At 40.1% G+C, this 12,293-nt stretch overlaps 2 protein-coding genes across 5 annotated transcripts in view; both read left to right on the top strand.

Annotated features, from left to right (window-relative positions):
* Positions 1-6,163, top strand: part of flna (filamin A, alpha (actin binding protein 280)) — a 51,532-nt gene extending 45,369 nt beyond the window's left edge. For all 4 annotated transcript variants that reach the window (XM_074682289.1, XM_074682287.1, XM_074682288.1 and 1 more), the window contains 8 exons: positions 75-341; positions 434-571; positions 724-839; positions 1,942-2,074; positions 2,302-2,478; positions 2,582-2,800; positions 2,888-3,085; positions 4,940-6,163. In XM_074682289.1, the coding sequence (XP_074538390.1) occupies positions 75-341; positions 434-571; positions 724-839; positions 1,942-2,074; positions 2,302-2,478; positions 2,582-2,800; positions 2,888-3,085; positions 4,940-5,124 (1,433 nt within the window). In that variant the 3' untranslated portion in view covers positions 5,125-6,163. The remainder of the gene's footprint in view (positions 1-74; positions 342-433; positions 572-723; positions 840-1,941; positions 2,075-2,301; positions 2,479-2,581; positions 2,801-2,887; positions 3,086-4,939) is intronic.
* Positions 6,164-8,231: 2,068 nt separating this feature from the next.
* Positions 8,232-12,238, top strand: emd (emerin). Its single transcript, XM_074682041.1, has 7 exons — positions 8,232-8,333; positions 8,849-8,927; positions 9,818-9,913; positions 10,996-11,030; positions 11,113-11,138; positions 11,432-11,527; positions 11,610-12,238. The coding sequence occupies exons 2-7, from the start codon at positions 8,849-8,851 to the stop codon at positions 11,797-11,799; spliced, it is 522 nt and encodes a 173-aa protein (XP_074538142.1). The 5' UTR covers positions 8,232-8,333; the 3' UTR covers positions 11,800-12,238.
* The last annotated feature ends 55 nt before the right edge of the window (positions 12,239-12,293 follow it).

Here is a 12,293-nt window from a genome sequence, read left to right as displayed (position 1 = left end):
CACAGGAAGTGAATGAAGAATACCACGTCAAACCTGTCCTCAGTGCCTCACACCTGTCAACTGTCTGTCCTCAGAGATCTGTATTGCTGACATGACGGCTCAGGTGACGAGTCCGTCTGGTCAGGTCCACAAAGCTGACATCATGGAGGGAGAGAACAACACCTACTGCATCCGCTTCGTCCCTACAGAGACCGGTGTGCACACCGTCTGCGTGAAATACAACGGCATGCACGTTCCCGGCAGCCCCTTCCAATTCACTGTCGGTCCCCTGGGAGAAGGAGGAGCCCATAAGGTCCGAGCTGGGGGGCCAGGCCTGGAGAGAGCCGAGGCCGGAGTCCCAGGTGAGTGAAAAACATGGGTTATTAATATGAGATGTGAGTTAAATAACATGGCTGATGACTCTGCCTTTGCTTTCTAATCTAATCGTTTGCAGCTGAGTTCAGCATCTGGACTAGGGAGGCTGGTGCCGGCGGTCTAAGCATCGCTGTGGAGGGTCCGAGCAAGGCCGAGATCACCTTCGAAGACCGCAAAGATGGATCCAGTGGAGTGTCGTACACCGTGCAGGAGCCGGGTGAGAGTCGCAGACGGATGCTGAAAACATGATGCAGCGTTTTCGCTCTTTAATTGTTTCTCTCCATGAAGTCATCTGTTTGTCTCATCATGTGCCAGGATGTTCAGACATCTGTTTCTGACTCAGTTTTTGACTTTGAACTCGTCCTCTAGGAGACTACGAGGTGTCCATTCGATTCAACGACGAGCATATCCCTGACAGCCCCTTCATCGTCCCTGTGGCGTCTCCATCAGACGATGCCCGCCGCCTTACTGTTGCCAGTCTTCAGGTGAGGCTCTGAGACACACACACATCCGTGTGCACACGCTCCAGCCCACAGTTCACTGTCTACAATGCAGCAGCAGATCAGAGTCATGTTTCTTAAAGTCATAAATCCAGGAACAGGAGACTTAACACAAGTTAAAACTTTTTATTCTGATAGAGAAGTCAGTTTTACCTTTCAGCTTTAGCTTTAAACAAAACAGAAAGTGTTTCAAAGTCCAAAAGTTTAATAATTAGTGATGAAACTAACATGCAAAAGTCAACAAACCAAAAAGCCTCAGAGAAAACACTGAAGTGAGCTCAAAGGTCCAGGTGTAGGGTCGTAATCAGCTGCTGCTGCATTGTGAGGTGGTGCAAGGGCTTCTGGGATACTCCAGGACTGTGTGTGTTTCTCGTGCCTCATGCTAAAGGCTCCCAACAGCCTCCCTGAAGAGAGACGGGGCGCTAAAGGGTTAAAGAGGTCTGACACGGGCTGCTTTCCCCCTGAATCTCATCAAACACACAAACATACAGAGAAACTTTCTTCAAAAAATCTTTCTGTTTGTACGAGCTCTGAGAAATTTATCACACACAGACGTGTACGTCCACCTGCATGCTCACAAACACTCCTCATCAAAAGTCACTTTTCCTCCTTCGGTTGTTCATTTTCTGAGTCATACAGGAAAGTTTTGGGGCCATGCATGAGGAGAAAATGAGAGGAGGATTTTTTTTATATATCAACAAGATCAGGAAAAATCTTCCTGCTCTCATTTTTCTTCAGTTTCTGTTCTCAAAAATCAAAATTCATCTCTCTCTTTAAGTTTTATGTAGGTTCCAAACCACGAATTGAATTTTCTCCACTTCTTTACTCAATTTAAATACTAAAATAAATAGATAAATCAGTATTTTTCTTTACATATGGCTCCAACTCTCTTCACTAGTTTCACATACACACTCCTGCTCCCTGCTCACCTTTCACAGCCCTCCTCTTTAGCCCTGTTAGCGACCTCCAGGTAAGGTTAATAAAGGTCAAACAGTGTAAGAGATGATGTTTCTGTAGATAGAGAGTTTTTCACACTGTTGTGTAATGAGGACAAAGCGTTAAATTTTGAGTCTGTGTTGTCGAGCAGGAGTCGGGTTTGAAGGTGAACCAGCCAGCATCATTCGCTGTCAGCCTGAACGGAGCAAAGGGCGTGATCGATGCGAAGGTGCACAGCCCGTCAGGAGCTCTGGAGGAGTGCTGTGTCACCGAGATCGACCAAGGTAACCTCTGGACCAACGACTGGACCCAGCTTCAGACTGTTTGACACAGTTTGGGCTGTGTGTCAGGACATGAACACGTTTGCTCTCCCCTGTGTGTGTGTGTGTGTGTGTGTGTGTGTGTGTGTGTGTGTGTGTGTGTGTGTGTGTGTGTGTGTGTGTGTGTGTGTGTGTGTGTGTGTGTGTGTGTGTGTGTGTGTGTGTGTGTGTGTGTGTGTGTGTGTGGACAGATAAGTACGCTGTGCGGTTCATCCCCAGAGAGAACGGTCTCTACCTGATTGATGTGAAGTTTAACGGCAGTCACATCCCTGGGAGTCCGTTTAAGATCCGAGTTGGAGAGACAGGGCAGGCGGGAGACCCCGGGATGGTGTCTGCCTACGGACCAGGACTAGAGGGAGGAACCACAGGTAACACACACCCCTAAATCTACCTGCCCTCTGTCTGCAGAGCAAAACAGGACCAGAAGTTAGTTTCTATGTCACTCATGAATCCATTTACTGTCTTCTTCAGGCACTTCATGTGAGTTTGTGGTGAACACAAGTAAGGCGGGCCCCGGGGCCTTAGCTGTGACCATTGACGGGCCCTCTAAGGTAAAGATGGACTGTGTTGAGTGTCCTGAGGGATACAGGGTCACATACACTCCCATGGCGCCTGGAAACTATCTTATTTCCATCAAATACGGTGGTCCTTATCACATCGTGGGAAGCCCCTTCAAAGCCAGAATCACTGGTGAGGAAAGAAGCTTCAGACCGAAAACACAACATTCACCAGCTCTGATCATAAACCCTGACACTGACTTTCCTCTCCGTCCTCCAGGCTCTAAGCTGGTGTCCAGCCACAGTATGCACGAAACTTCCTCAGTCATGGTCGACCCCGTGACCCGAGCCATCAGCTGTTCTCAGCAGGGAGCTCCTGTCCAATCAGACGCCAGTAAGGTGGCAGCAAAGGGTCTGGGTCTGACAAAGGGCTTCATTGGTCAGAAGAACAGCTTCACTGTAGACTGCAGCAAAGCAGGTGAGAGTCAGTGTGAGAAGAGTCAAGGAAGGTTTTTTTTTACAGCTCAGACACTCTACAGCAGATTGCAGAGGAGAAATCAAACAACCCAGCCCAGCCTCCAGGATGATTAACACATTTTTATTCAATGGTGTTTCCAGATAGTCTGTACCTTGGGTCATTGATGATAAGGAGGCTGAATTTACTCCTCGGGGCTACCTCTTTGCCTCTTGCCAGGTTGACTGACTATGGGTTAAGTCAGCATTTGTAAGAGCTTCAGTAGTCTCTTGGCTTTGAAACTCTGCTCCAGAGAACTCAGGGTGACGTCACAGAGCCTACGGCCATGTTTTACACAACTTGTGTCCACTAACCGAGCATTTAAGGCTGAATTAAGGCTCATAAGAGATTAACAATGCAAAAACATGAATCTTTACTCATGTTTTTTTCTCTACACAAGCAATGCAGGCATCATTTTGTCTTTTTATAAGACCAGGGATGTCCCAATGCGATCACATGATTCCGATAGGGGCCTGTCACCTGGTTACAGACTTGATCGGAATTAGACATTTCATCCCAATCAGGATAGGATATATAAAGATAGACCAATTATCGGCCGGGCCAATAATCAGGGCCGATATTTGGCATTTTGGGGCATATTACCATCTACTTTTTTTTTTAATCCGACGGCCGATATGAAACCTATTCAAAACTGTGATGTTTTGGCTCTGATGCTTCTCTGCACTGAATTTCTCCTGTCTACACTATGGAATTCAAGCTGGTCATTTAAATTCAGTCATGTAAAACCAAACAGAAAATGAATTCAACTGCATTACATGCCTGTAAAAGGCAGCACAGACTTAATTCTGTCCAGTTTTATTGCAGTTACATAGAATTCTTTTGAAAACTTTATTTACTGTAGAAAACTTAAGCTATTTATTTTTTTTAAGTTTTCAGAAAACTTTATAAAACATGCTGCTAAGCCTGGGAGCTGTTTAATAAACTTATGCTTGAAGGCATTTGATTGCAGTTAAGTGTTGGAGTTTGTATTTTTCAAAAATTTTTATGCCAATACTTTCACTTTGACTGCAAATGAATATCAGCTTCAAATATCGGATATCGGCCTCCTTGCCTACTAATAATCAGTATAGGTATCGGTCCCAAAAAATCCATATCAGATCTTTAATATTTCAAAACAAATGGGGAAAAAATGACAGCTTAGTATTTACTACTGTTATACTGTTGAATGCTGTAAAGTGAAGCAAAACATGGCAGGAGCTTAAATCTTGGAGCGCAATGTACTGGAAAAGTATGGGATCAGGACTCGGTATCGGATAGTCCGTATCAAATGACTCAAAATCAGAGGCAAAAAACAAACATGATCAGGACCTCCCCAATTAAAATCAGACATTTTTTTGGACTTGTCAGGTGAATTTGGCTCATGTTACATTTAAAAAGACATCTTTACAAAAAATATTACAAACACTTTATTAAAATTCAGTTTTCAGACAGGGGGGGTCAAATATGTAGCATGGAGGAAAGAAGTGAAGAACCTTAAACGTTAGGAGATCTTGGTGTAATTTTGCTTTGTAAAAATGTTAATAAAAAGAGAATCTAATGATTTTTTAATCATTAATTACCTTTTAATCGTTTAACTGAAAAGACAACATATCAAACGATGAGGCTAAAAAATCTTGAATATCTTCACTTCTTAATCTGATGCCAGCAGCATGTTTCAAACTATTGGTAGAGGGACGACAAAACACAAGGCTATAAAATCAGCAGGTTGAATCTGTAGTGGAGCTCACTGCATTAAAACCAGATGTAAACCTGATCCGTGTTCCGTGTAAAGTGATGTCCTGCTTTGTCTATCTTCAGGTCGTAACATGCTCCTGGTTGGTGTGGACGGTCCCAAAGTCCCCTGTGAGGAGATTCTGGTCAAACATTTGGGTAACCGCCTCTACAACGTGAGCTACCAGCTGAAAGAGAAGGGAGAATACATCCTGGTGGTGAAGTGGGGCGACGAACACATCCCCGGCAGTCCTTACCACATCACCGTCTGATCCCCCCTCTGCTCCTCCACCCCACATCCAGAGCCTTTAACCACTGTTTAAACCTAGAGTCTAACCCAGCGTTGTTTACAGCCCTCCCAGTACACACATTTAGATGACTGATCTCTTTATTTAACCAGTATCAGCTGATCTCTTCAGTCCAAAGATAAACTCTGATTCTTCCTCTCCTTACGGTCTTTTCTTCACCTCTCATCCTTTATCCTTCAGTTTGTTTAGGGAGGAAAAAATGCACCTTTTTATTACTGTTAGCCAGCAGTCAGATGTGCCTTCAGCATTTTACATCTTCAGTCATGGACATTAAGATTTATTTTGAATGTTAGCCTAGCTTAGCTTAGCATAGTGTAGCAGCAGCAGCAGGTTTGAGCCCAGCTTTGATGGAAGGTTTCTGTTTACACTGGAGGAGCTTCTCTCACAGTCACATTAACTCTGATTCAGTTTAATATGAGCAAACACAGGACGTAAAACAAAAAGTGTCAGCTGTAAAAGTGCCTTAGAGTTCATGTCTGTTCAAGGCCTTCAACTGTCTGCTTAAGTCACATGACCAGCTTGATTCTTCATAGCAGCTCCAGCCTGAATTGTTCATGACGCTCTTTAGAAAATAACACATTGTTTACCTGCTGCTAGTGTGGTCCAGAGTTAGACACTGCTGTTTTTAGTTAGAGTCAGAGATTGGAGACAGAGTGATGTGTGTGCAGACAGAGAAGGACACATTTCACAGCTGCTTCCTCACATGTTCTCTTCTTAACATGTTAAATCCAACATGTGAATCCGAGGGCATGAGGTTCACATCATACCGTGTTCTCATCTGTAACACGAGACAGCAACGTTGATGAAAAAGGGAAGTTTCTGGACAGAAACGCTGTCACATTGACCAAAAACAAGAGAACAGATGTTGCTTTGTTTTCTTCTCTGTTTGTATTTCACCCTCCTCACCCCTCCCTCCCTCCAGCTTGCTTTGTTCCTAATCTATATTTCAAATAAAAAAATGAACCTTGTCTTAAATAAAAGGCTTTAAAAGTGTTTGTAAGACAGTATTTTGATACACATTAAAGTTGTCTAAGTATTTTTCTGTCAACGTGACTCCTCTCTGTTCTCTGTTCTTCAACATTTGACTGAGTCAAAGAAGAGAAAAACTTACAAAACACAATACTCAACACAATTATACACAAATATATTTATGCATTGACATTAGTTTTAAAGAACAGATAAAAGAGAATAGTTTCAAACAACAAAAAGGTAAAAATCACATATATTTACTAGTAGTTATTATCATTTACTGGAAGATGGACTAAATCATTTTCAGCACCAGATAAACTTGTTTACTGAGTTGAGTTGGAAAAAAAGGGTAAACTATAATGGAGATAAATCTTCTTAAAGTTGTCTAAAGGCAGAATAAACCATATTTTCTGTGAACGTAAGAGTAAATCTCCAGAGAAAGCAGACGTCATGCAAAGAATGTGTTTGTGAGCAGAGTGGAAAATGTGTACATTACAGTTTGCAGCCACCGCCCTTCCTGGAGAGAGAACTCCTTATTAGGCCTCAGTGCGCTGAGCCTGCAGGGGGTGCTGTAGGAGAAGACATCTGACTAACTGAAGGACAGGCAGAGCTTCAAATGAGGACGGTTGTTTCTTTTTTTTCTTTCTCCCTCTCTTTTTTTTAAAATTTAACACAGCTCAGTCAGACTTTGGAGAAATGTGTCAGATTTGAAGTTATTTCGTGGGGAAATATTTGGGTGGCAATAGTAAGCTGCTTGTATCTTCATTTGGTTTGTACACATCTGTGCTGTATTTTCAAAGATAGTAACTGAAACTTGTGAACTGAACAGCAGTTTTACATGTATGAGTAAACTCTCGTAGTTTTAGCTCCCATGTATACCTGCTATGTATCAAACCATCCACAGTGTACTTTGAACTTGAATACATTACATTAAAATAAAGCTATAACACTCAGATAGAGAAAATATATTAAGAAGAAATATTTTAAAAGTGCAGTTTGAGAATATAGTTCTACGGAAGCCTAAAGTTGACACCAATCCAGATATTTCACATGACAAAAACTCAGAAGTAGGAAAGTCTGATGATGTTTATCTCATAACTTTAATTGGTTATCTCTAAATACTGCGATAATTTTGTCAGTTATAATAGGAAAAACCTGCTCTGTGATGAGATGACTGGATGAATACATCCTAAAATTACAGCTCCTATAAAGACATTTCAGTTGGGTATGAAACAGACTGGAATGAAAACTGATGCTAAATGCAAAAACAAGACTGATAGCACAAAGATTGGCTGTTATTGTTATCACTGTCTGATACAGAACTTCTAATGCCAAAAAACTGTATTGTGTATCTGGTAAAGCGTATATAGCTACACATATTAGCGTATAAGCTAATATCTGACTTATTTCTTTGGTTATTTTTCCAGCCTTTAGTAAGAGAGGACAGGATAGTTAATAGAGCAGGAAACAAGGTGAGAAAGAAGCTGTTAGAGCCGTGGCTCAAGGGCTAATCTCATGGAATGCAACTTAACCGCTAGGTCACTGTTAGCATTTTTATTTTTTACAACCAGTTTGGCATCAGTTGGACAGGAAAGCCCAAATGTTATAGCCCCATTTAAGGACGCAAGGCCTCAGGAGGTTGGCAGAGATAAGAAATATGACTGTCAATAGAGGCACAAACCAATAACTACACACAATAACTCTCAAGTATAGAAAAACTGAGTGAATAAAGTCATTGCTAATGTCTGCGTAAGGCTTCTATACAGTACACACAAGTTTGCAGTATGAAGATACAGAATGTGTTATGAAGAAATATCCTAACAATCCAGAGACTTCAGCTGAGGTTTGAATGAACTTCTATTAGTATTGGTTATCCTTTGGTAACCAATGAGAGGTGGAGCTTCATAACAGCCATAGTACACAATGTTCACAGAGTGATCCAGGATTGAAGACAGTTCAAAGTTTTAACAATCATAGAAATCTCTTTTAAAAAAATGTTCTTCTCAATAATCTAATGGGACTCTCTATGTATTTTTAAGTTAAAATAAATGGTGGTTTTCTGTGGTGGTGGTGGTGGTGTTTGTAGTAGTTGTACAGTTTGTGGGTGTGCCGAATACCGTTCAGAGGATCCTCCCATAGAGCTGTTCCTCGTCCTGCTTCACACTCACGTTTTCAGCAGGGAACTCCTCAGTCTTTGTCTAAAGGTAAGATAAACCGTGATTATTATTTTACACACCTGTAAGAACAGGTATACCTCATTTCTTTAACTTTCTTTTTTTTAACCGCCGAACCACGTTCAGTGCTCGCGCGAGATTAAAAAAGCCGCGAAGAGTTTCGTTTCGTCACTGTACCGAGCCGAAGAGTCTATGAAAACCAGAAAGAAAAGTGAATGAAACAAAGCATGTGTGATAATATTAACATATATATAATGTAATCACGCGAAAATATCAGTACAACAAGGGGAAACGAGAAGATGAAAGATTTCTTAACTATGAAATGCTGCCTTCACTGCCAGTCGGACAATTGAATTTAGAGATTTTGAAGTTTTCCTTCTGGAGTGTTGGCGGGCTGCAAACTGCTCCATAGTCCTCCCTGTTCTTCTCTTTTATCTTCTTCTGTTCTCTGTCCTACTTTATGAATGTGTACTGACTTTTTGTTCTATCTATCTTTCTATTCGTCTTTCTATACATCTTTCTGTCTGTTTCTCGTTTATTTGCAGATGTCGCTGGGTGAGAAGAGCGACGCTGAAATCAGTGAATTACTGACTGAATATGGAATCAAGCATGGACCCATAGTAGGTGAGGAACAGCAAATTCCATTAGTCATGTTGGTAAAGACTATCACAGCAACTCTTAGATTATGTGTGGTTATGAGAGATTATACTTGAAGTACAATAGTATGAATAAATTACTCCTATTAAACCAAGTTGTCATGTTTTTTGATGCTTTATTTTTTAAGGACTTAAAACTTAGTGAGGAATACATTTTATTATTAGTTATTAAAAGTATTGTATATTACCTGAACTATTTTCTATGATATATATATATATATATATATATATATATATATATATATATATATATATATATATATATATATATATATATATATATATATACTTTTTACTTACTACTGAACATTAACATTTTTTATTTCCTACTTACTTTATGTTTTTTTTGTCTCCCATAAAAAAGAACATTGTTTCCCTAATCTTCTGCAGAACATTTTCCACTTTCAAACTGAATATAAATGTTAATGATAAGGAAATTTAGCTAGTATTACAAGAGTAAAATCACTGGAGGTTTTTTTATTATGCCACATTGGCCCTACTCACTAATTCGATAGCCATGACTTTTTTTTATCAGTAATAACATCAGAATTATCACCCTTAGTTGTTAATTCTGAAGGGGTTTTTTCATTGTACTCTCAATTAGCAGAGCAATGTTTTTTGACATGCAGCAGAAGTTTAGATGATCAGAGCATGCTTTTAATCTAAATCAGTTACTCTATTTATTTTATCAGAAGAATGCAAAAATGGTGATGGGGATTTGATTAATTTTGCAGCCTGTGTTTAGTCATCACAACAAGACAAAAACCACTGTATGAATGACACTGAGCTGATGTAGGCTAGTTGTGTTCACTGTCGCTGGGGCATTGAAGTTCTTTGCTGTTGTGTGTTTGTGTTTAGAGTCAACTCGGGGTCTGTATGAGAGGAAGCTGGAGAAGGCCATGGCGAGTGCTGCTGTGAAACCTTCATCTGATAAAACATACTACAGAGAGGAAGGTGAGACAATCAGAGGGACAGTTTGAGTTACAACTACTTGTTATGTTAATTTTCAAGATTTATGACTCTAAGCTGCATGTGACAGACTCACCTGGTACCTGTCTGCAATTGCTGACACTAAGTAATGTATAGCTGCTGCGGATCAGATACTTTCCTTATAAATTAATCCATGTACTATCTTCATATTTAGTATCTTATTCCCTAAAATGTTATCTGTGCATGATAATTTATCTTTTGCCACATTAGGTACAGAAAGACATATATATTCAGAGCTCGGACAGATAGTGTTGTTAAAGCATGTAAAGTCAGATAAAATCAAGCTGTAATATAAGATCTAAATTTTATGATGCTATTGAAGAATAAGAAATAAAATGATTGTTAAAATTCAAAGATCAGCTATGGGACAATGATCACTTCATGTCTGATTTATGTTGGCTCAAATCATTTTGATTTATTACATATTTCTGTTTCAGATAAAGAATATAAATAAAATTATCTTAATATGCAAAATACTCAGCTTGGATTGAAAGGGTTATAAATTGATTTAATTTAGGACCCTGCATTTGAGAGTTAGACAGTTTATTCCAGGATACCAATGATTGGCTATTTTGAAAATGCCCTAATTTAAAATAATATTGAGGACATTTGACATTTCATAATTTCTCTGATTAAAATATTTTCAGCTAATTATGTGGATCAAACACAAAAACAGAGTGAAGCTCTTGGATTAACCATTTTTTGCTGTGGACACAATGCGTCACCGTGTGATTATGTAACTGAGTCATCAGCACTTAACTTTGTCAGCATCGTAAGTTGCTTTCATTATTTTTCACAGCGACCAATCATTGCTCTCCTGCTTCAGGATGAAGTTTAACTCTTCATGTTCCTCTGTGTGAAGACTGTGTTTATGAATGATGTAATGTGAATCAGCCTACTCTGAAGCTTCAAGCTACAAACTATAGAAATATGAACTGGAGCTGTCCTCATCAAACCTTTGAAATGATATTGTAACTAAAGAAGTCAATAATTGCTTGACTCAGAGAGATGTAAAGTGTGTGAATGTTGTGTTTGTGTGCTTTCAGAGGAGGAGGTGACCTACATCACGTACCACAGCCCAGTGAGTTCAGACTTTCTGCTTTTTTCAGATTAATCTCGTCCATGACTGTAAATAATCTAAATATCTGACTGCTTTTTTACAGGTGAGACAGGATCCTCTAGGAGACATGTGAGTACATTTAACACCCGCTGATAAAAAACAACTCAACATTTGCATCATTATGAGACTGCTGTGTGGTGTACCTTTGAGGATGTGTTTTTTGGGATCCTAAACTGTCAGATTGTTTATTATCCCCATGCTAGATTAGCATCAGTATTTAATGTAATTTCTTATTCTGATTCAAATTTCTGAAATTCTGTTTTTGAAAAAATCTTCATAACTCCCAGCCGTTTTAGTTTATCAATCAGTGTTCATTCAGAGTTCTGCTGACATGAACAGGAGTTTTATGTTTGTGTGCTCAGGCTGAGACGGAGAGGAAACGCTGACACAGAAGAAGAGGAAGAAGAAGATGGAGGAGAAGAAGAAGAGGAGGAGGAGGAGGAGCAGGAAACAGAGGAGTGAGTCCTGTCGATTATAATCCTTTGAAGTCTGAACCAAAGCATTTATCACCTGGACTAAACCTCTCTGTCTGTGCTTTAGGATTCCTGTCCAGGTGACCCACAGGACCGTTAATCACAGCGCAGTACGGTCCAAGCAGCCAGCCAAGAAGTCTGGAGGCTGCATGTCCAAGTTTTTCCGTCTCCTGTTGCTTTTAGCTGTGTTAGCAGCCGCTTACTACGCTTACAGTCAGATGGTCAACAGCGAGGAGCAGCCCACTGGGGTCCAGTGATCTGATTGGTTGTTTGGGTGTCAGGGTGTTTTACTGTTTACTGAGCACATTCCTGAAACTTTAAAAGAAGGCAGAGGGTATTTTAATTCTAAGTGTCATCTTAATGACTGTTCCTCAGGAGCAAACTGTGGGTTCACAGTCAGAGTCTTCAGGTGCAGAATAACACCTGTTTTGGTGCTTCATTGGATTTTTTTGACAGTAAGAGAATGAAAACAGCACTCACCCTTTTGTTTACTTCTTGGCTTTTCTTGCATGAATTGTTGCACTCTTTCTGTTCCCCTGCTATGCAAAGTGTGTGTTTTTATTGTCTCCATGCAGCTGTTGACCGTCATGTGTTTTTGTTTTAGAAGTCTTGTACAACAGATGTTTGAACCGAGGCTGTCTTTTATATGTCAATGTTCCCCTTTACATCATGTGCAATCAGAATCCAGAGGCTGTCATCTTTATGTGTCAATAAACTTTTAGAAAACTGATCCAGAGCTGTGTTCTGTGTT

The sequence above is a fragment of the Halichoeres trimaculatus genome, unplaced genomic scaffold, assembly GCF_033239565.1.
Source record: "Halichoeres trimaculatus isolate MK-OKI-2021-1 unplaced genomic scaffold, fHalTri1.1 fHalTri1_scaffold_11, whole genome shotgun sequence".
Taxonomy (NCBI): Eukaryota; Metazoa; Chordata; class Actinopteri; order Labriformes; family Labridae; genus Halichoeres; species Halichoeres trimaculatus.
This window is presented reverse-complemented; position numbering and strand designations above follow the sequence as displayed.